Below are 24,339 nucleotides of genomic sequence, written 5' to 3' on the forward strand. Positions count from 1 at the left end.
CTCTTGGGGTTGGAGGAGGGATTACCCAGGATCTTCTTGATCACTTCAGAGCCCGAGAACTCACCTCCATTCATAGACACCTCAATCTGCCCTCGGACAGCGCTTCTCAGCATCCAGGACGTGTCTGGCTGTACTTTCTCCAACTTTTTTCTCTAAGTAGCAATGTCTACACGCTTTCGTATTTAAAGTTCCAGAGTTAGCAGAACTGAAGAGCTGCCTACTGAGAGGATTCCTTCTGCAGCGCGCAAGGAAGGGTGGGCTGTCTTGTACAACGTAACGCGACAAGTAGGTGGCAAAACTGTTATTAAAATGCAGAATTTTCTGGCTCCAAGAACGGATGCTTTTTCCTCACCTATGCTCAGCACCCCCTTGGTGTTTTTAGGTTTATTTGTTTTAGCAAGCGCTTCACCCAACGTGGAGCTCAAACTCATGGCCCTGGGATCAAGGGTCACGTGCTCCTCTGACTGAGCCGGCCAGGAGCCCCCAGTCCTACTTCTGTTGTGTAGAACCATCTCCAGCGGGAGGTCTCCCTCTTCCCCAAGAACACATGGCACGGAGAGCAGACAGGAATTCCGGTGCCCACACCACTCCTTTCTCTAGGAGAAGCCCAGCTCTAGGTCTTCGATGGAAGCTGAGCAGCCACTGCTGTCCAGTCCCATCTTAACAGCTGTGGGAACCGAGGGGCAAGAGGCTGCTGCCCCGCTCGGTCTTCAGCACCATGCTCTAGACGCCTCATTGCCCTCAGGGATGTGCCTACACCTAACACCCCCCATGGGAAACAGGAGACCTGGGTCGGTTCTGGCTGTGTCACTTATTAGCTGGACCTCCCCCCCACCCTCAGCCTCCCCATCTGTGACACAGCGTGGTTGTCCGGGATGACCCTAAAGTCCCCCAGGAGCCTGAGGACACCCTGCATAACGACTTCCACCAAGGATCTCAAGGTCCCAATACCATTTATCCTCCCAGTTATCCTCTGTGAGGCTGGAATCATCGTCCCATTTTCCTGATGAGGAAGGGAGGCAGAGAGGCTTTAAAGAACCCCATTAAGGTCGCACATCCAGTTGTGTAGGGCGGCCAGAAGCCAGACTCCGATCCCTCTGATGCCACGGTCTATGTGCCTGCCTTGGCCAAAGCCTCCCCTTCCTCTGATGGAGAAGAAGGCACCAGTCACCACTCTCTGCCTCCAGATGCTCCCTGCTCCAAGGTCCTCACAACTAACCTGCCAAAGTAAAGAACTCATGCTGTGGCCCCGATCACCCCTCCTTGGCCGCCCCAGGACCGTGGGATGGGAGGTTTCCTAAGACACAACTGGCAAAGGCCTTCAGGAGCCGGTTTCGGCCACGTCACCACCTTCACCCCCAGCTGCCCGTCCCCCGCCCCTGCAGCAGGTGGGCATCCACATGCGTGCACGGTGGGGCTTCCTCCACCCTGCGCGGCCCCTTCTGTCACGTGCCCGGCCTCCACCACCTTGGTGCTCGTGCCCAGACTCCGCCCCCGCCCCCCGCCAGCCCCGCCACTGCGCTGGTGCCCATGCTGTGCACTAGTACACATGCTTCAAAGCCAGTCTCAAATATCACCCCTCCTCTGAAGGCTCTTGCTCGCCCCCCACGCAGAATTAATTGCTCTCTCGCGTGTTCCCATAGCTCTTCGTATATACCTCGGTCACAGCGCTTGTCAGCTTGGAGTACAGTTGTTCAGAGCCTAGTCTTAGCCCTTTAAGTTCTGAAGACTTCCAAGCTGAGAAGCCCGCTGTCGTCACGCTCGCATCCATCCTAGCACATCGCCCAGCACCGGGACGCAGTAGGTGCCCCGGGGACAACAAGGACAACAGGAATGGTGGCAGCGGCGGGGTGCCGGTCCTAGGCCGGGCGCTTTTTAAGCCTGTGTTCCAAATCTTGCAGGTCTCAGGACAACCCTGGGAGGGTGGCACCGTGATGACACCTGCTTCATAGGTAAGGACTGGAGGCCTTGTACTTTGCCTGAGGTCACACGGCTCACAGCTCACAGTGGAACCGGGATTCAATTCGAAGGCGCTCACTCAGCCCACACTCTTAATGGTGACTGACCTCGGCAGGGGCCACCCGCCGTTCTCCCCTGGCTGTCATGGAGGATGGACTTGGAATTTGTGCTGGACAGAAGCTGCTTCAGCAGCCCAAAGCAGGTCCTCCCAGGGCGGCCCTGGGCTGGGCGAGGTGGTGGAAAGAGCCCTGGCTTGCCAGGCCAGAGGCTTGCCCACCAGAGCTGACCCACGTCTTACGTCCCCCGACACCCATCCGTCCCACGTGCACAAGGACAGAGTGAGCTGAATCCCTAACAGGCTTTTCAGTTCTGACAGTCGGCCAGCGTTTCACTCCCCGTGCCTTCCTGGCGAATGCTGCCGGAGAGAGTGTGGACCCCGTAAGGAAGTGGGATTGTCCCGTCAGCCCCTCAGCCAACCCCTGGACCTCGCGGCTCTGGTCTCTGGAGGGCCAATTTCACAGCCACCTTTCTACGCAAACCAGAGGGCGAACATAAACATTTACCGCAGCCATTCCAGCAATGTGTTTTCTGTTTTCTTTTTCTTTTCTTTTCATGCATGCTACAAAGAGCTGGTTCTCCCCGCAAAGCCTTGAGATCACTGGATATTTGCGCTGGGGGTATCCTCAGAGATCTGATCCCAGCCATCACATCTGATGGAGAGATGGGGAACGGAGCCCACTGGGGACGGGACAGACTGGCCATAAGCTCCTCTGGGATGGGCCGGGATGTCTGGTGGGGAGTGGGCTTGCCTGGGCTGAGAGACACAGAGGCCTCGGTGGCCCCAGGACTTCGGGGCTCAGGTCCCCTCCATCCAGCACCCGCCTCCAAACCCCCCCTTTGCCGAAGACTGCTTTCAATTAGAGGAGTTAACGATGTCTTGCTTTCAAAGGGTTTTTTAAATCCAGTTTATCTTCCACCCACACACGTCGTACACAAAGGCGGGGAGACAGAGGGAGAACAGGGGGGAGCGGGAGTTCTGGTATTTTCCCACACAGGGGAGATGCCATGAGGTTTCTATTGAATTTCGCTTTTACAGATTTACATGCCCTTTTGTCAATCACAGGAGGGAGGAAGTGCTCTTCAAGTCTCAGGCCCGTCCTCTCCAATTTCCTCTTTCAGCCCAAAGGGACCCGGGAATGGGTCTCATAGAAAAAAAGAGAGGTAAAGGACTGGGGGGTGGGGGGGACGTGGGGGTGCATGCTGACACTAACAATAGACATAAATGCACAAGTGCATGCATGCACGCACCCCTGCGCACATGCGCGCACACATGCACACACACACACATAACCCAGGCAGCGTTTCCAAATATTTCTGCTTAGGTCATATTGTAACATCAGGCTTGCAGCTCCAACGCCAAGTTATTTCCCCAAGAACTGCAAGGTGGTACGAGGGACAGGGTTCTTTGACATGGAGACGGCAGGAAGGAGGCCAGGGGTCAGGCCACGGAGACCACAACACTGAGGGGGCAGGTGCAGCAAAGCCACCTCTGCAGAGCCCGCGTGGCTGTCCCTTACAGAGCACGCTGCTCCCTCCGCAGTGCTCCCACAGGGAGCGGAAGGGCACCAACTCTCACAGACAGTCCACAGTGCTGGCGCTGCCCCGGGGGTCCTCTTGCCGTAACCGGGAGGAAGAAGCACTGCTGTCCCCATTTGAGACATAAGGAGTCCAAGGTTCAGAAGGCACCGGGCACGTCCTCACCGCGGATGAGGCAAAGCCAACGGGCCCAACTCCAGATCCGTATCCTTCCTACCCCCTGGGTGGAGACTTCCCAATACCTCTTGGCCACACCTGTTGTGGTTTCTCGCGTGTCCATCTGTCCCCATGCTTGAGCGTCAGGGGCAGTGCTCGCCTCTGATTTCTGTCCCCTCTTCACTGGTGTCCAACTGCGGCTCAGGAGGCGCGGCCCAGCGAATGCTGCTCCTATTGGACTAAGGCGGCTGAGCACGCGGGGCGGGGCTGACGCACGAGAGCCAGAAGCCCAGGTGTGGACATGGTAATAGCCGCGTGGTGCAGGGACCTGGGATTCCTTCCTGAGCGCTGAAAGACCCGGCCCGCCCACCACCCAGGCTCACATGCAGTTGATGCACAACACGATGATGACAGTAGTAACTGGTACTCGCAGCGATCTCCCACGACTCTGCGCACCAGAGCCTGTCCGATTCCGCTATTTCATACTTAGAACCACCTGATGAGAAAGGTATTAATATTACCTCTACTTTCCAGATGAGAAACAGGCTGATCGCTCACGGGGAGTCCACTGGCCCTGAGACCACTGGGCCGGTTGAGGCACACACGTGGCATCAGGGCCGCCATCCGCCAAGCCCTTGCTGGGGACAGACACCATTAATTAAACGGTGGGGACTGCTCCCCTGAGTGTAGACCTCAGAATCCACGTGAATAAAACACTCTGGCGAACCTCTCATCACTGGTCGGCATCGGCCCAGGAGATGGGCCTATTTGCAATCCCTGAACGTGGCTGTTCTCTCACGGAGGGCAAGAACGGCAGCGGCTTGCCTGTGACGTCTTCAGTAGAAGAGCAGTGAGAAGCCTAAAGCCCAGACTAGTGGAATAAAAGAATGAGTCCCCGACAATAACGTGGATATGGTCATTGATCCTTTCCCATATACACGGATCCCCTGTTTTTCCAAAGTTCACGTCGCACCACTTTGCTTTTATCAAAGGCCTACCTTAGTACCTGTTCTTGACAACTGAAAGAAATCCAAAGGGGATTTTCACTTTTATGGGGGGGAAAAAAAAGGCCAAAAGCAAACAACAGCGCTCAGTGTTTGTCTTGTGGCGCGTCCTGCAGAGGCAGCGTGCACCCCCAGCAGCGAGGGCCCCCCACCCAGCTGCTTCTCCAGAACTACACCCAGCATCTTAGCATCAGGCCACCCGAGCTTAGACCTGTGCCTCTGAGCCTCTGGGCTTGGCCTCCATTTACTCTGTGCATTGGTTATCGAGGTGGGTCCTAAGCAGAAGAGCCTAAGTGAGACTCTTTTTTGGGGTCTGGGGACACCCCAGCATGTTGTCATGCAAACGAAGGGCAGTTGCTTCTTTGCCTTATGCCGTTTGGGCTTAGGAAAGGTGTCACGAGAGCACCCTGCTTTCGGGCTGTGGAGGAAACCTCCATCAGGTGTTCTAGGAGGTGTCCCTCGTGCCTTATCTTAGTTGATGCACGTGTGATACACGGGAAACCCAAACGTCGAGATTCCAGGTCCGGGGCCTCTTCCCCTGGCTGCAGAGCACTGTCATCCTCCCCCCACCAGGTCCCTCTCCTCACTCCCTGGTCCAGCCTGTTCTGCTTCTTATTCCAAACTGACCTCCTGACCACAGAGAATTTTAAGGCAACTGGGGGTTGAGAGATACACACACACACACACACACATCTTCAATCCCCTCCTCTGACCTCTTTGCACACTTAGTAGCACTGAAAAAAGACAGAGACAGACAGAGAGAGGAAGAGAGGCCAGGCTTTCTTGTAGCAACCATTAGACACAATGCTCACTGTCCCCAGGCCCCCACAGCAGCTTCCCCTTTGATGTCCCCCTTAAAGAGATGGAGGGAGAGGGAGGAGTGGACTGCCTCTTTTTCAGTTTCGAGATTATTTGGCTCGGACAATCAAGCAAAAGCATCTTCTGTGTACAAGGCAGGTGCGCAGAGCAGAGAGACGCCTCCTTCCTCACACCCAGGGGGCTGGACACGGCAGCAGAGCTCAGGGCTTCCACCCAGGAGCTACTTGCACGTAAGATAACTTGACATTTGATGCCCTCCAACCTCGGGGCTCAGTGCTGGGGTGATTAGTGCCTCAGCGGCCCCGGGGTCTGTCCCTAACACATTAGCTATTCCACACTCCAGCGGGGTCTAATGTCTTCCGGCCCATAGCCCCCACACGTCCTAAACCCTGAGGTTGGGGGTACAAAGTCCTGGGCTGGCCTAAACGGCCGTGAAGAAGCAGCCAGGCTTCTGAGCAGACCCGAGCAGAGAACCAGCTCCCTGGTCTGGAGCAACATGGACACTCCTACAGTGACGCTACCTTTCTTGGAGGAGAAACGGCTCACCATCAAGTCTACGGCTCTAGGGGACAGAAAGGCGATGCCTTCCCCTTCTCCTGCAGGTGACGATTACTCAAGAGGCCCAAGGAAGCAGCCCTGAGACGTGGCAAGGCCAAATGTAAAGCAGCAACTGTGCCCCGAGTGCGAGTCCTCACCTTGGCGGGAGGCAGGCATCAGCGGCCTCACTCACTCGACAGCCGGGAGCAAGCCAAAGCCACACGCATGGCAGCTGCTGAGGTTTGGGCCTGACGCCCGGCCAGCCGGGTTACTGCACGTCTATCTCCTGGGGTACAGGTGCGGACCCCGCGGGCCGCAGTGTGTGAAAGGTGATGGTGAGGCAGTGACGGTGATGCCCCAGCTGCTTCCGCCTCCATTGACTCCAGCCTGTGTGGCCGCAGAGATTCAGATCTACCCATTTTCAGATGGGGAAACTGAGGCCAAGGCAGAAAGAATCAGCACAGCAGTGGCGGCAATAATTAAAAATAAGTGACCCCCGGTCACCAGTGCGTATGGTACACGGTGTGCGTTCTCACCGCGCCACCCCACGGGGTGAGCGGCCTCTCCCCACTGACGCACAGGAGAGCCGGGCCTTGGGCAGTGCCCATCACTGGAAACCGGACAGCCGCTCGCAGGAGGCACCGGGCAGGGGCTCGGACTTCTGGGGCTAGTAAATCCTCAACAAGCGAGAGTGATTAGTGTCGGATGTGGCGGTGGGCTTTGTGCGGCTGGCGGCCCCTCCCTGCAGAGGCCTGGCCGGGCTCGGTTCACACGGGCCCTCCGTAGGCCTGCTCCCGGCTCCCTAATTATGCCATTCACCAGTCACCCAGGCCCGCCTCTGAACTCCTGACCCAGCAGTGAAAGACTTGGGATCTCATTACTAATCTCTTAAGCCACCTCGTCTTCCAAAATACATCCATTTAACTTGAAGGCCAAGGCGTTGGGGGTGGGAGCCGGGGAGAGGGAAAGCCCGGCACAGGGACTTCTCATGACACAGCCACGTCCCCTCCCGGAGGCCTGCGTCGTCCCGAGCCCCAGGGCGGCAGGCCTGGCTGTCGGGCTCAGAGCAGGACAGGCCTCCCTGAGGGTCGGCGGCTCGGCCCCGGGACCGGGGAGGCCTCTGGTGGGGCGGGGCCTCTGGGCCCACCTGTTTGTAATTTCAGGGGTGTGGGCAGGGGACGAGACCCGTGTTTGTTTTAATTATTATTATTGTTGTTGAGAAGGGAGGGGAAAAAATGAGCAGAAACTGCTAACATCTGGAGGCTCCTGTCCAGCTTATGTAATCTCCTGTCGCAGAGGAGGAACACGGGATCCCCAGCCAGATGGTCCGTGGGTGACTTCACGGCACACGTGCCTCCTCCCACAGGAAGATGCTGACGGGGTGAGGAGAGTGCGTGGTGGGACCTTCCCGAAATTCTGAAGGGGTTAGAGGCAGGGACTTTAGGGGCTCCCAGAAATCTCAGTTTTCTTTTGGGAGACTCAGATTTTTTTTTTTTCTAGCTCAACCTCGGATTTTTCTATTTCTCTCTCCATTCATTCATTCGCTCTTTCATTCATTTATTCAATATATATTTACATGGCACTTCCTCCTTGTAGGTTCCTTATTCACCTTGGTCTACATGGTGAAAATGGGTCCCAGATTTAAAAAGCAAGAAAGGGGGATCCCTGGGTGGCTCAGCAGTTTAGCGCCTGCCTTCGGCCCAGGGCATGATCCTGGAGTCCCGGGATCGAGTCCCACATCGGGCTTCTGGTATGGAGCCTGCTTCCCCCTCTGCCCCTCTCTCTCTCTCTCTCTCTCTCTCTGTCTACCATGAATAAATAAATAAGATCTCTTTAAAAAAATAAAAATAAAAAGCAGGAAAGGTAAAACCCCTTCTCACAAATAGCAACCCCGGATGGGTGGGGCTGAGGGGGGCGGTGTGTGTAAAAGATTCTACAAGCAAATCCCCGGAGGACAGCACGGTGGGATCTGTGTTCGAGGTATGTTCAGGCTGAGGGAGCGGCGTGGAGCAAAGAGCTGCCAGGGCAATCTGCCTGCGGGCCAGGCCTGAAACGCAAACTCTTAATGTCAAGTGGGCTCTGGAGAGCAGCAGCCGGAGAAGAGGCGAGAGAAGGGGAAAGATGGGCCACAGCTGAGCCACAAGAAACTGAGTTTCCCAGATGATGTCAGCAGCGGAGGCATGAAGGACAAAGATAGAGACGCAGATCTTGCTGCAAGCACAGCTCTGAGCACCCTGCTTTTAAAAAATACGCTCTTAAAAAAAAAAATACGCTCTTATCTTTCTGTGTTTCCAAATCTCCCCCCCTCCCCTCCCCCCCCCCAGCATCTGTACTGAAAGCAATTCATGCAATTTCATGAATTCTAGATCAGGATATCTATAAAAGCAGTGTGGTCTCTGGATCAGATCAAAGGGCACCGTGAGCTCCAACCAAAGTCTTCATGCGCCTCTAGATGGAAACACAGACATAGTGCCAGGGAAAGATGAAAATCCCGAGACACTGCCAACTTCAGATAGGAATCCTAAAGCATCGCGATTTGTATTTCGGAGCCCAGAGGTATTGCCAGCTCTGGAGAAGTCTACTTACGGAGCACTGAGACCCTTCCAGTGCTGGCCCAGAATACTGAGAGACCGTGACTCTACAACGGGACCGGGCAAGGCCGTGCGCTCTACATCCAGCGCCCGGAAACCACCTGTGGAGAACCAGACGCCAAAGACGGAGAACACAAATCCAGTCACCTTCGATCCAAAAATGCCCTCCCTGCTGGCTCCAGAGTGGAAAACACGGCCAGCTCTGGAGCAGCGTCCTGACACATGGGAGTCTCCACCACTCGGCTGAGCCACACAGACCAAAGCAGCGTGGCTTGGGTGCCCTGCAAGCCACTTCTGGGCCTTTCTCTGGGAGCCCTGACATGCTCACGGGTTAACCAGAAAAGCGCTGCCCGCATCCAAGCTTGGTGCCTGGTCACCGAAACCCTCGGTTAGGAACGGCTGAAGGGTGGTTAATGGCAGTTTTGACCACCCGGGCCTCTTCGAGAAAGGTCAGAGCAGTGATTTTTCACTTAAAGGCATCTGCGTGTTGAAAGAACAAGGCTTTCTCGAGTTCAATAATGCTTGGAGTTTCCAGGTGGTTCTTTTTTATTTTCCCTCCGCGCTCCCCGTCCATCCCTCCTCTCCTCTAGCTTTCTGCATTACGACCTGTGTGTTCCAGGTTGTGTCCACGATGAGGAACGAGTCCCTCCCCTGAAGGGAGGGACCCGCACCTGACGCCAAGACGGCCCCGCAGAGTGCACCGTCCCTGGGCTCTCACTACGGCGCGCAGGAGTCCTCGTCCCGTCCCACACACGAGCAAGGCCTGGAAACCACGGAGTGATCGGCTCCCTTCTCTCCCTTTTGAAGAGCAGCCACTGCTCCCGTCCAGGGGGCCTTGATCTTGAGTTCTCCCGGGAAGAGGGGCCGAAGGAGGCAGGGCAGGGACGAGAGGACAGGGATTGCTCATGTGCTTATGCTTTTAACGGTGTGTGCTGACCTCCAGCTCAGACGAGGGCTCCCATCCTTAAGGACATGGGCAGCACTGCTCTCTGGCCTGCCCCTCCAGGTTTCGGAGGTAGGGCTAGTGACTGCGATGCGACCTGCCAACCGGGGGCTTTGCCCACCAAATGCCCAATGGACACGGCTGACTTGAGTGTCCAGCCCCTCAGGAGCGGGTTCCTCCGAGGGACGGAGGCCTTACAGAGCGCGGCTTTCCCCCGGGGCACCCTTGGCCAAGGCAACGCACATCTGCACCGGAGCCGGCTGGGGAAGCGGCCCTTCCGAGATGTGGTCCCTGGCAGGCGGCAGCATGATCTGCGACCCACGAGGTGAAGCCTTTGACCGTCCCTATGCCTGCCACGTCCCCAAGGCTTCCACTGAGCGGCAGAAGTCACACACCTCTTAAAGAGTCAAAGGGACGTGGGCTGGAGCCTCAGCCGATGCCATTGGCCGCCGGTGCGACCTTGCACCCCCCCGGGAGGGCCACATGCCCCCACTGCCAAATGAGATGCTGGTGTCTGCTCCCGGGGCTGAGACAAGGACCCCTCCATGCTCCTGCCTTCGGGCACGCCCTACCTGCTGGAAACAGAATTAGCACGTCCCTACTTCATCCCTCTCTACTTCTTTCTTCCTGGACACAGAGGGAGACGGGTTTGGGTTCCAATTCTCGATTCCCCCGCCCCACCCCCGGGGCCAGCTGCAGAAACTTGGAGAAGTTCCTCAAGCTCTCTGAGTCTCAGTCTACTCCTCTGTGAACCAGTGGGTTAGTGGCTGCCTCCCAGAGGGGCTGGCAGGTGTAACCGTGCTGGCACAGTGGGGGGGGCTTCGGGTAGAGACCCCGCGTAGCCGCCCGGCTAGCCTGCCTCCCACGTGGCTCCTGTCGCTGTGGTCAACCGTCCCCATGACCACCATGTCACTCCTTTGACTGTCCTCTATTATTGCTTAGTCACTGCTTTTCCTCTCTCCCTTAATTCTGCATCCCTCTTCCGCCTCCTTCCATCTGTCCTTCCACCCGCCCTTCATCTTTCTCTTTCATGTTCTCCTCTGCTGGGAGACGACCTCCAGAGGCTGAGCCACTCTCACAAGCCGGAAAGACAATCCCTTGTGTTCCCACCAACCTCCGTAGTAACCTACCCACAGGGACACAGGGACCTCACTGAGACCCTCGTCTCTCCCGGAATAACAAGAGGCAAAAGGCTAGAGCCTTTACCATGTGGCTCGGCTTCCAGAAGCTGTTTCCTACTTTCTGCATAAAGCTGTTGACAGAGCAAAGTGCAGGTTGAGTCATAAATATTTTCCACATGCCTACTTTGTGCCAGGCCCTCTTTTTCATCCTAAAACAACAACAAAAAACCCCTATGCTTGTGCGGCTAATACTCTGGAGCAGTGGGGAGGTCATGGAGGCAGAGAGCAGAGACAAGACCAGTCTGGGGCCCAGGATGGGCTTTCAGGACCCCTTCCCTCCCCCCCCTCCCCGATGCACCCCCGTCTGCAATGCAGGGGAAAGTGGGGGACTTATGAAGGCCCTGCTTGCTCTGGTCACCCAGAGGACCATCTACCAGGGGACTGTACCCTGGCCACATGATGGAATCACAGGCCCTGATTTGTACATTTAAGCCAATCATAAAAGAGACGCGGCTCAGCAGACACTGTTTCCAACGGCCTCGTTCCATGAACCCAGAAGCACCCGCTGAGTACTCTCCAGGCAGCAAACCCTGTGGCAGGCACAGGAAATCGCTAAACATTAAAAGATAGAGCCCAAGTCCTTAGCTGCTCCTGGGGCATTTGGTCTGAAAGGCTGTGGATGCAGGAAAAGCAAAGTAAAAGGCAGCTTGTGCTCCTTGGATGGTTCCAGAAGGGCCACGTGATCTCAGAAGAGCGAAGGCTGCACACAGGTGGGTGGTCAGAGGTGGCCTGATGGGAGGAGGTGCCATGGGAGCTAGACCCCGAAGGAGCGTTAAGCCTCCAAGAGGTGGACAGGCGCACGAAGGCTCCGTTGGGCAGGAGAGATGGGGACCCCGAGGCTCGTCCGGGGATAGCTAGTCGCCAGTTCTGCCCGGAGCGGCCCCGCCGGGCAGGGAGCTGTGCAGAGGAGCCCGCCAAGATCCCGTGCAGCCCTGCCTGCTAGGGCCTTTGGGTGGTACAGACCGCGCAGAGCGGTGCCCAACCTTGGCAGGTGAGAGCTCGCAGAGACCAACGTTTACTGTGACGTTTACTGTGACTGATAGAAAATGTGGCAAAACTCCTCCCTTGAAGACACATGCACACTTAGGAAGTTCAAGACACTGTTTCACAAAAAAAAAAAAAAAAAAAAAAAAAAAAAACTATGGGGACAGGTGGCGTGGACCTTGGAAGAACTGGATTGACTTGTGACCCACCACACGGAGCCAAGGGCCCCCCGCCAACCTTTCCGACATGGGGACGCGGCTCCTGCTGCACGGGTTGGTTATAAGGAGATGACGCAGAGGCTGAACCGAACGAAGGCGGGTGGTGGCTGCCGTCGGCCAAGCGCTGCGCCCAGGGCACCGCGGGCCCCAACCTACAGCTGAGAAGCCTGGGACTCCCCGAGGCCCCTTGTAAGGCAGCTCTGCAGTGGAACAGACTCTCCGTCAGCCTGTCCGCCAGGTGGCCCGCTGTCCCCACACGACTACTCACGTTTAAAAGTAAAAGGATCGGTGCGTGCGGCTGGTGGGCCCCGTGGCCACAGGTGGCCAGGGCCTGCTGTGTGGCACGTGCACATCCAGGGCCTCCAGCTGCCCCCGGGGGCTCGGCACCAGCGGCCCTGAAGCCCGGGCCCCCAACCAGCCTGCCCTCCCCGACACACGGCTGCTCCTCTGCTTCCCCGCGTCACTCGGGATGCCACTCTTTCCCTGGACCCCTTGCTCCCAGGCCAGGCCTGGGCCCAGGGGAGGTCACTCAGGCAGCCTCCAGTCCTGAGAGCAGACCAGATCTGTCCCCAAACTCAGCCGGCTCCCAGGATGGAAGCAAGGGCGCCCAGCAGCCAAGCATGCCCGTGCACCAGCCCCGCACAGGGGTCAGGGTGGGCCAGAGCCCCGGGGCGGGGGGGGGGCAGGAGCCCAGGAAGTCCCTGGGGGTCCGCCCTGGCTCAGAAGCACGCCTCTTGGCAGGGCTCACACACTCAATGGAGCCCACCCCTCCCTGGAAAGCGAACCTGCACACCTGTATCCAGGACCTCCTGGGACTTGGGTCTGGCTGAAACTCGAGGGGGGTTTTAAGAAACCCAGGGCTCGGGTGGAAGCGCAGGTGGAAGGCCCTTCGTGGGTCCAGGTCTACAGGTAACACATCCAGGCTACCTGACAAGGTAAGGCCATGGGATGCGCGTGGGAGCAGGGGGCTGGAAAAACCAACACAAACAAAAGCCCATGCACGGCCAGGCCTCCGTCCCCTCGGAACCCCATCCTTCGGGCCTGGCTTGAGAAAGTTTACTTTCAGGCATAGGGAAATGAGCATGTGGTTTTGGGGGCAGAACTCAACACGCCAAAGCAGCGGGCTCAGCAAGCCTGCCTGGCCGCGGCTTCCTAAGTGCACTGCAGCCCCGGAGAGCGAACGCTGTTTACATTTTTTACATGTTTCTTGGGTACAGAACATGAAACTAAATTATACAGCAAAGGCCACGCTGGCTACACGCCGGTGCCCCCACTTAAAACAGAAACAATTAAACAACAAGGAAAAAAAAAGGGAAAAGAAGAAAGAAAAGAAAATGAAAAACAAGAATGGAAGCGGGGTCCTAAGGGGGCCCCCAAGTGAGTGACGGGGATGGAAGGAAGGAGGGAGTCTGGTCCTGAGCCTGGGAGTGGGGAGGGAGGACGTGCAGACTGACGAGATGGGGGGGTCAGGCTTGGAGGGAAGACAAAGGAATCTTCCTAGAGGGGCAGCGGGGGGCGGGGGGGTTGGCAGGGCTGGGGCTGCTCTCGCAGAGAACGGGTGGAAGCAGCCCCAAACCACAAAGCCACGCTGGTTCTTGGGCTTAGAGTCAGGAGGCAACTGGCAAGCACGAAATGAAGAGTCGTTCTTTAAACCGGTTGCCCCTGCATCCCATGGCACCATCCCAGGCCCCTCCGTGCCCGCCCCTCCAAGGCCAGCTCCATCTGTGCACGGGTCACGGCACTGCCAACCTCGTCCTCTCCTCCGCGGGCATCGCGGGCTGCCTGAGGGTCATCACTGGTTTCTCTCAACCTCCCCCTAGGCTGAACATGATGCTTGGGGCCCAGTAGGTGCACAAGAAGATCCTACTGATTTTCAATCCAAAGAGCAGAATCATTTCACAGCAGTTGGGGATTGAGAGGTTTCGGGGAGTCGAATCTTCGTTAAGTGAAGTAAGACCAAGACACTCAAAGTCTCTCTTTCCTTGGGCCCTGAAGAGCAAGCCTTTAAACAACAACAGCAACAACAACAACAACAAAACTGGGTTGTTCCTAACTGGGTGCCTCAACTGCTAAACTCCATAGGCAGAAAGGAGCATTTCAGTAGAAAATATTTCTGTTGCTCTTAGAAGAAGGAAAAACCACATTCTGGATCCACTGTCTCATCCTCAATGAGCACCTGCCATATAGATGTCATTACTGCTATTTTAGGGACAGGAGGTTGGGTAGGAGCAAAGAGAACTGGTTTACCCAAGGTGACAGGGCCAGGAAGGCGGTGGGGCCCAGAGCGGGAATCCACGTGAACCAGATCCTAACATTTCACCTTTTTTTCTCCGAAACTCTCATCATCCCAAGTTCTTCAGGGCCATTCGTGATGCCTGGCCTTTCTCAAGTTCGACTAAATAGCAACAGAGTCAATGAGTGAAAGAGGGAGGGGACGAGAGAGGGCCAGCAGGAGAGTCTGGTGGCCGACTCCTCTGCTGGGATCGTGAATAATTCTGTAGATTTACAGTCCCTGCCAGGCCGAGCCGTCTATGACAAACTCAGGGCGGTCCCAGCAGCCAGCCTGGGGGCTCCTTTCTGGGGCAGGCGCTGTTTCTTCTTCTCCGGGGGGTGGGGGGGAGCTCAGTGCCCCACATCAATGGGACAGGCTGTAACAGGCCATGGGACTTTCTGTTCTGTCTCCTTAGATGACTCGCACATGTGCTCTTGAAAAATTATTCATAAACCACCAGGAGAAAGCACATCCCATGGGTATTTGGGAAAACTGCTTGGAATCTTCTCTGAAATGTCAGTGTGTTCCTTTCGCCCGTCCTCTTCCTTCCACCACAGGCAGATGCTGTCCCATTTCACCAGTGAGAAGAGACGCACGCTCTGGTGAAGGTACATGTAAGGAGAGGAAAACTCTTAGAGATGACCTCAGTGCCGGGCTGCTGAGTCCAAGATTTCTCTCTGTCCTTTGCAAATAAGATCATCTAAATGGCACTGGAGAATTGCTTGTCCATGCAGAATTTCCCAGGGAGGCTGTTTCGATGAAATGCCGGTCGTGTGGTGTAAGAGAAGGCAGAAGGAAGAGGGAAGACTGCCGTGGGTGAGGCGCTTCATGTCCCTGAGACTCAGTTTCTTCGTTTTGAGAAGGAAGTGAAACTTCTCAGTCTGGTCATGTGCTTTAAACCCCCCAGTCCGGGGTCTGGTATACAGAAGGTGTTCAATACATGTCTCTCCTCTTCCTCAAACGGACGCCTGATTATGATAGCCCCCGGCTCATAACCTCTGAAAAAGCTCCCCACCGCACTTAGGGTAAAGTCTAAATCTCACGCATCTCAAGGATGTCCCTGCACACCTTTATAAGCTCATTTCTCCATTTCCCCTTTATCTCTTACTGGCTTTTTTCTTTTTCTTTTTTTTTTTTTTTGGTGGGGGGGATGTCTGTCTATCCCTACCCCCCTCCCGGTGTCTCTCCCCTGAACCTCCGCACTCCCTACACTGCATCATAGGTGCTCATGGAGATTTCTTACTCTTGAGTCCAGAGACCCCAACGGGTATCTGCTCCCTTCCTCTGGATGCGAGGATGAAGACTCAGAGAAACGGCCCCCACTTCTTGGCTCAGGCTCGGCGGCCATCGAGCAATGCGCACACCCTGTGATTCTCTTGCTGACATTGTGGGGCTTCCTGTCTATGGCATGTGGCTTGTGACACACCCGTAAACACACCTGTAAACCGAGCCAAGTCACCTTTTCCATTCATCACTGTCCTCTTTGTGCTTTTCTTCTTTTGTTTTCCTCCTACAATCCAGAAGTAATTAGGTGTAGATCTGAGAAATCTGTCTTACACGTTGGGGATGGCAACTTAAAACACGTCCTAGAGTTCTCCCATGGTTTCGTAAGCCCGTTTTAAATGACCTTCCGGAGCAGGCAATGCGTAACCTGAAAGGACGAGTGCCTACAGGTGGAGGTCTACGCCGCCCGGCAGACACGGTGGGGCAATATTTGAGGTATTGGCACGGCAGCTCCTACATTTTTGGTGTTCTTTGAACACACACCATGCATGAAAAGGTCCATAGATGCCGGTTCTCCTAGCTGCTTCTCCAGCGTCATCACAGAACAGGTGGGAGCTGCCTCGCCCTGCACCTGAGCTCCTATGATGAACACGGCAGCCAGCACCCTGGTTCTGCCCCTTATGGGGGCGAGCCCCAAGGCTGCCCGACCAACCCTCCGAGCTTCACTGTCCTGATCCATAAAGTGAGCACAGAGATTCCTGTTTTTGTAGCAGTTTCAGTAGGATTCAAGGAATTTGATGCGGAAGCTGGATGAACTTGATAAATGTTATTTTTATAATTTGTCCAGGGCCTTCAGAAAGTGGGCGAAGGACTTTTCCGTCCGTACGTGCTGGCTCTCGTCCCTGTTGGCTGAGTAAGCTGATAGCACTGCGGTTTCTTCCTCAGGGAAACTCCCTCTGAGTCTCAGTCTTGGGTCTCTGGCTACTGTCTGGAACAGGACACACCCCTCCGATGAAAGGGTGAGCCCTCTGAGGGCAGCCAAGGGACCGGCGCTTCTCTGGAGTCTCTCGGAATGGCTGGTATGGTCCTGAGGATGCAGGAGACATTTGCTAACACAACTACGTCTAACCCAACGGAAGGTTGACTGAGCTTCTGTACTGTGTGGGTAACCGAGGCCTCTGGGTGAGGGTGTGGAGGAGAAGGCTAACATAAATGGGACAGAGAAGTAACATCTGAACTACACAATAAGTGGAGGGGAAAAAAAAAAAACACATACACCAAAAAACCAAAACAAAACAAAACAAAAAAACAGCACTAGATGACTTCTCTACATTTACTCTCTTAACATCCACCAGGTACCTGCTGTCTTTCCCTCTTTCCAAAAGAGGAAACTTGTTGGCAAATTGAACACCAATAAAAAATAAATTTATTATTTAAAAAAAAAGAGGAAACTAAACTTCCTGGAGGGGTCATCCGCTCCGGGTTCCCAAGTCAGAGGAGGGGTGAGGAGGGCAAAGCCCAAGTCACATGATTTCCATTAACCCCCCATGCTCTTTACCTACTCATGTTCCGCAGTGTAGGATTCAAATATATTACTCAATGACTACATGAATTAATACACAAATTACTGTAACACAAGACAAATTATGATTTGCCTTTTAACGGAGGCCCCAAGTACTAGGGACTGGCCTAGAAGCTGGTCACAGCTACTCAAGATCAAGTGGCAAAGGACTAATACACCCAATAATGGGTCGATGGAGTAGAAAGAGAATCGCCGACCACAGAAGGAGAGACGTCTAGGATCTCTCCTTACCATGGCTTACCATGGCGAGCTTAGTGTATCACGAGGCACTCCGTCCCCCTGTGGATAGTTCTCGTTCTTAGAAAGGTTTTCTTTATTTTGGCCCTGAAACTACTGCCCTGGAAATGCTTAGTCTAAGCTTTACCCTCAAAGGATTAACCAAATAAATTGGTTGGTTGACTAAAGGTCTGTAATCCCTGGAGAGCCCTGCGCATTCCAGATAGTCAGTATTTCCATTTCCTCCCTAGGCCGCTGCAGAAGGAGGGAGGTGCTTGTCAAGATAGGAGGAAATGGACTGTGCTAGAAACGCTGGGGGCGGGGGCGGGATGAAGGACTATCTACATCTCACCCTGGCAGCCTTTGGCGTGAAGCACCAGAGACATGCAAAACATGGAGGCGAAATTAGGACAAGTTGAAATTTTTGCAAGCACTTAACCCAAACCATTTCTGAGGTTCCCCAAAGAGAGATAACTTGATTCCTTCGGTGCATTTCCATTTTTGTTCTGTCTCAGGGACTTCTTGAATTCCAGCTGGGCCGGGAAGGTGCGTGGCCAAAATATCCAAGGAATGTCTCCTATTAGAGGGTGTGCAGCCCAATATGCACACCAAGAAGTTCTGATGCCTCCGATAAGGTCTGCATATGAGACTCAAGGTTTGGGGTGGAGCAGCTTAGCCCTAACCAAATTTGGGGATCTTGTTGGAGGAGCACAGACACCCGAGAGGCTGGAAATTATTAGAAGCAAAGGGTTTTTATAAAGTCGAAACAAAAGTTTGCACCATTTTTTGGGGGCACCTGGGGGGCTCAGTCGGGTGAGCGTCTGCCTTCAGCTCAGGTCACGATCTCAGGGTCCTGGGATGGGACCCAGAGTCGGGCTCCCCACTCAGCACAGAGCCTGCCTCGCCCCTTCCCTCTGCAGATACCCCTGCTTGTGCTCACGCTCCCAAATAAATAAAATCTTTTTTTTTTTTTTTGTCTTTAAGTGAAGTTTTCATCAACTCTCTGGGCTCAGGGAGCACGATGCATGCTGCTCTGGGCAGTCCAAGCGAGACCCTGCCACCTTCTGTGACGGGGCCATACATCGCGAGGACTCTCACGGCTCAGCAGGCTGCATGTGGTTCTTCGCGACCCTTCTTCTCCCGGCTGCAGCACAGAGGCAGCCACGTGTCCTCCCAGCCCCTCACCTCTGCCCTTTGTAGAGCTTCGGGGCACAGCGGGGGTCGGGCCGGCCTGGCTCGGAGTGGCCGGGGAGACCCCAAGTGCTTCAGGCACCAGGCACTGGTGTGGTGACACCAGCAATGGCCCGGGTCCGGTGATGCTTCTTCCCAGGCCACTTTCCCGCCACCCACTGACTGCCACTTCGGATGTGCCGCCAGTCCCAGCCTCACTGGTGGCCTCCCTGGCATCCCAGTTGTGGGGCCCTTCACTTCTGGGCTGCATGGCTCTGGGGAAGCCACCCGGCCTGTCCGTGTCCCCTGGCTGTGGAGTGCAGGAGGGCCCAAGGCGGCGGCAGGTGCACGGCAGTGACCCTGCCACCCCCCCACGTCTGCCCCGTCCTCCCCTGGGGACCCATGCTCCGGCACGGGAATTTTGCATGTGGGTGCATGCACATGCATGTGTGCATGTAAGGGAGACAGAGAGAGAGAGAGAGAGAGAGAGAGAGAGAGAGAGAGAGATAGGGAGGGAGACAGAGAGGAGAAAGGATGATTGCGTCGGGGAAGGGGAGGGGCACCTATGATGAGGCACATCTAAGTGCCTCCTGCCCCTTCTCTCGAGCGTCAACCTCTTCACTGGAGGCCCCGACTGGGTGGTGGTGAGCTCCCAGCCTCCTGTAAGCAGCGCACAGGGTAACGCGGGCCCCGGGGTGTCGTCCCCTACGCCCCGGGACGATCCGACCTGGAGTCACGCAGGCCTGGCCTCCAGCAGGGGCTCCCAGAGGCTGTGGCTCCGACACCCTCGAGGCCGCCTGCCTGGCCCGCCCAGCCTGGACACAGCCCCCCCCCCACCGCCCCGGACCCCGCATTCTCCAGTGAGCTGATCTCATTATGGCAAATTTAGTTACAGCTCAAGTCTCCTTGTAACAAAGATTATGTCCAAGCCCAGAGTAATGGAACCTAGTCGATTTCATTAAAATAAAATTGGTTACAATGAATAATTCAATAGGATGATTTTGTTTCCTCCTCTCCTCTTTGTAGATCGAAGAGCTAGTATTTATAATGATTTTTTGAAATTGGATTTTTGTTTAGGAAGAGATAATCACCCATAATTCCTGACAGCCCCTCCTTACAAGACTGAAATAATTGCCCCGCGAAGTCGCCTTTCAAACGCTAAGGCTGGGCAGTCCTTTCCCTCCTCCTCCTTCCGCGAGGAGCGATAACACGTCGGGTGGTTTGAAGCACAGCTGCTCCCTCAGCAGAGGCTCACGTGAGATTCCGAGTGTGTTCATTCCCTCGTTTGAATGATGGTTTTTAAACATTTAGCGTTGAATTGGGAATTCCTGGCCCCATTGCCGGCCGGCCCTGCTGCTCCCGAGCAGGACCTTCTATGCCGCAGAGAAGCGATGCCCGAGCACTTTCTCTTGGCGGTGCTCATTGGCATTCAGCGCTGTGTGTGTGTGTGTGTGTGTGTGCACGCGTGTGCGCACGTGCATGTAACTGTAGTCAATTAAACACACGTTTCCAGAGCACCTCGTCTTGTCTAGGCCTGCGCTTGAAGACGAGAGGACCAGAACGAATGTGGCTGAAAGCTCTTTCTCCAAGAACGCGCAGCCTAGAGGTGATTTGGGTTCAAGGTGACAGGTGCAACCAAAGAAGAAGTCGGCAAGTATGGAGGTGGCACGGGGAGGGTGAACCCTCAACATCCACTTCCTCATTCATTCATTCATTCCTCATTCCTCAATTCATTCATTCACCAGGCTGGGACTAGGCAAGGTCCCTTCCACTCAGGGCAGCCAGAAACAAATGCGAATGAATAAATAATCTAAGGCACGTAAACACAAGTATAAACAGACGAATGAAAAATGGCCAAACAAACACTGCAACTTACAAGTGAAGTGGGCCTACCTTGCACCTCATCCAGCGATTCTCACTGGGCCCCAGAAGAAGGTCACATCCCTCTTTCATCTAGAAATCAGGCCTAAACCCCCCACCCCCACCCCCTAGTCAGGGAAGCAATACGAGGGAGGAATGGCCGGGAATAATGGCTCATCTGCAAGCCCAGGAGCAGGCTGGCCTCTGAGATGGCCACCGGGCCAGGCGGTAGGAGGCACTGAGTCGTGTCTCTGGGAAATGGAGTCTCGGAAGAAGGCAGGTGCTTGCTCAGCAGGATAATTGGAAAGGGGACTCTGGGGACAGCACGGCCATCCCTAGAATCACACAAGCGCTGGTGGCCCCAATCGCTTGCTCCCTCAACTAAACTGGCAGTCCCCTGGGGGAAGAATCCTGGAACATAAATAGTGCATTAGGGGACTGAGGAGTGAGTCACAGCTTTATAGAGCGGGGAGGTCCTTGGAGATCGTCAAGTTCAACCACCCTCTAATTTAAAGATGGGAAAAACGGGGCCCAGAGAAGTGGGGAGACTAGTCTGAGGCCACACAGCAAATTCATGATAGAGTTAATTCACAGGTGAGGGCTCAAGGGGCACACAACTTGGCACACCCTCCTCCAAAAAATAAAAGCAGGACTTTCCCAAAAGAATTTGGTCTTGCCCCACAGAATTCTAGTGACATGTACAAATTGGAATTCTTTCGCCAAACGTGAATTACAACAGGTAGAGAAACAGGAGGAGAGGCGTTACCCTACCATGATGATGTTGCCTGCACTTAACCCTGTGTCTCATCCCTCGTGAGGCCCTGGGGTTGCATTTCTTAGATATATGGTCAGGTGGCCATATCCAGTGACACTAAGAGATGCAGGACGTCTGCAGGGAACGGCACACGCGGCTGGGCGCTTACCTGGGAGGCCGCGGGCTGCCCGATGATGACCCAGCCTGGACACTGCTGGTCCTGATGCGATACTGAAGCATTGGAGGCCCACTGGTCCAGGAACCCCTGGGGCGTGTAGACCCCGCAGTCCTTGATACTAGTTTTTTGCTCAAACTCCTCACATACTCCATCACCGTCATGGAAATAGCACCGGCTGGGTTCATCTGCAGGAGATGGGCAGAGAAGGGAGAGAACAGAGAGATTTGTTCTTTGGTCTCAGCTGTCATCCACGGTGGTGGGCCCAGACCAGCAGAATCAGCAGCACCGTGAGGCCCACCATCAGCAGTCACGAGGGACTAACGGTCACCCTGATAAAAGGAGATCCCGCCATTTGTGACAACATAGATGCATCTGGAGGACACGAAACTAAGTGAAATAAGCCAGTCACAGAAGGTCCAATACTGTGTGGCTCCACTTAAATGAAGACTATAAAGCAGGGAAACTCACAGGAGGAGAGACTAGGATGGTGGATGCCAGGAGCTGGGGCGCGGGGCGGATTGGGACGTGGCCAGGAGCTGGCGGGGATTGGGACGTGGCTCAGGGTTGAGAGTTACTGTTCAATGGGTATGAAGTTGCAGGTATACAAGACAGTGTAAAGCATTGTGCTTGCAGCTTAAATTGTGCTTATGGTTATATGAAGTGTATGCATGCTTACAAATCTAGAGGGTAGGTCTTGTGTCATGCATGTTTTACCACTCACACACACATACGCACACACATTCACAAACACGTGGACCTTCATTATACCCCAAGTGTGCCCCACAGCCACTTTGTGAGAAAGGCATTATTATTTTAATTATTTCAGTCCTCCAGATTAGGACACTGAGCTCCCATGCATCTTTAATAACTTGCCCAAAATAGGGGCGCCTGGGGGGCTCAGCTGGTTAAGCATCTGCCTTTGGCTCAAGTCATGATGTCAGGGTTCTGGGACTGAGACCCAGGGTGGGCTCCCTGCTTAGTGGGGAGTCTTGTTTTTCCCTCTCCCTTGACCTCTCACCCCGCTGGTTTTCTCTCTGTCTCCGTCTCTGTCTCTCTCTCTCCCTCTAGCTCTCAAATAAATAAATATATAAAAAAAAATTTGCCCAAAGTCACACGGTGTGTTCATGCCAGATCCTGGTTTCAAATTCAGGCTTTCACTCTTCCAAGTTTTGGGTATGTTATCTGACACCACAGAACTTCACAGTGGCAAACTGAGGTTTACTGAACTCCAAAGAGAATTCTGGTTTCACCTAGGAGTGAACTGATACTCAAGAGGCGTTGGCTTCAATCCCAGCTCTGTAACTCAACTGCTCTGTTACTGAAGACCAATGTCTTGCCCCCCTCTGGGCTCAATCAGATAAGAGGGTGAAAGTGCTGGGCATCCAGGAGCCCTTCCTGTCTACTGTTCTAGGCTCCTCGGGGCTGACTGGATACCTCAGGAGCTCCAGTTAAAGTCCCAGGCCAAGTGAGCTCTCAAGCTCCCATATCATTCAAACCACAGCAGAGATTTCTACTTGGGACAACGTAGAGCTGCAGCAGGCTGCAGCGATGCTCAGCTGCCAGGACAAAGATCATGGAAGCACAGAGCTGGCAGATGCCTTCTAAGGACGCAGGACCTCTGCACGTGGCTTGCTATTTCAGCACAGAGCAACGCCGGGAGAAATCAGAATGCAGCCATCGGAAGGAGATCCCCCTGCCCACCCTTTAATAAATGTTCAGGTGGTCTGCACTGTTTTCCCAATACTTCTAGGCCAAACTAAATACCCCTTTCTGCGCGGGTTCCTATTTTATAAAGATCCCCACCTTAACACTTAACGGAGCCATCCTATCTACACACTGTAGCTCCTCTAAAAGACGGGCCTTCTTGAAATCTGGACCTTATGCGGTGTCTTCCGGTGAGCTTAAAATGATCATCCAAACTGGTGATAGAGATGCTATTAAAAAGTATGTCCAGGTAATGGGCACATGTCCTGGGAAAATCTGCAAATCCCAGGCATAACAGAACATATGGTCACCCTAAGGATACTGCTTGGTCTAGGACACCCTTCGTCTATTTGCTCCAGAACAACAGAGTGGAGCCCCTTTTCCAATCAGGAATTGACTTCTGTCCCTCCTATATTAGCTGTATGACTTCGCACAATTAGCTTCACTTCTCAGCCTCTGGCTTTCCATCTGTAATACGGAAACAATTGTCCCAAATATTGCAGTGATGTTGTATGGTGACAGACGGTGACTACACTTGCCATGGTGACTGCTGAGTAACGTACAGAATTGTTCAATCAATATGTTGTACACCTGACACTAAAATAACACTGTGTATTAATTATACCTCAACAAAAAGAAAAGAAAAGAATGATTGTCCCAGCCAGAACAACCTCTCAGGATGGCCGCAAAACTCTCATAGGAAGTGGACACAAACATGCTTTGTACATTCTAAAATAACAGTCAAGAGGAAAAAAAAATAATTCTTCTTTCAAGGGCTCCATTTATTTCTAGCTGGCTGAATGGAATCACCTTGTGCAATCAGGACTCACTTAAAACACTCCATGCGGCAGTCCTCTCCCCAAATAGAAAGAGCCGGGGTCAAGTAGAATTAAGACTTGGAATTCTAGGATGCTGAGAATCTGAAAAAGGAGTCTGTGAATTCAGGGGCAGCAGGATGTTGAGCCCCTTCCAAGCTCCAAAATCCCTTGTTTATTTCAGCAAACAGTTTACATAGTGAAAGACTATCAAAAGAGCCAGAATAAATCAATTCATTATAATTCAATTATTTAAAGATGAGCCTGAGCCAGCTGAGGACTCCAGTGACCAGTAGCACGCCTGGCAGCGCGAGCATGGGGGGAATACAGACTCAGCACTTCTCAGGAGCTCCAGCCTCCTGGCGAGCAGGGCCGACTTACATATAATAAAACGGAGACCTAATCCGAGAGTGACCAGCCATTAATCCAGGCTTCCTCTCCTGAAACTCAATAAAGGGAATTGCCAAAAGCACAGGTTTTGGCATCAGGCAAAGCTTGACAGAGCTTTGCTCAGATCCTAGCTCTGTCATATATCAGCTGTGTAGGATTTAAAGAAAACTAACGGAACCTCCCCGA

General features: G+C 54.2%; 1 protein-coding gene across 1 annotated transcript in view; it reads right to left on the reverse strand.

The window, feature by feature from the left end:
• PAPPA (pappalysin 1) overlaps positions 1-24,339 on the reverse strand; it is a 239,259-nt gene that overhangs the window by 74,997 nt on the left and 139,923 nt on the right. The window contains exon 10 of the mRNA XM_055301662.1: positions 21,236-21,429. Coding sequence (XP_055157637.1) covers positions 21,236-21,429 — 194 coding nt within the window. The remainder of the gene's footprint in view (positions 1-21,235; positions 21,430-24,339) is intronic.

The sequence above is a fragment of the Nyctereutes procyonoides genome, unplaced genomic scaffold (genome assembly GCF_905146905.1).
Source record: "Nyctereutes procyonoides isolate TBG_1078 unplaced genomic scaffold, NYPRO_anot_genome, whole genome shotgun sequence".
NCBI classification, from domain to species: Eukaryota; Metazoa; Chordata; class Mammalia; order Carnivora; family Canidae; genus Nyctereutes; species Nyctereutes procyonoides.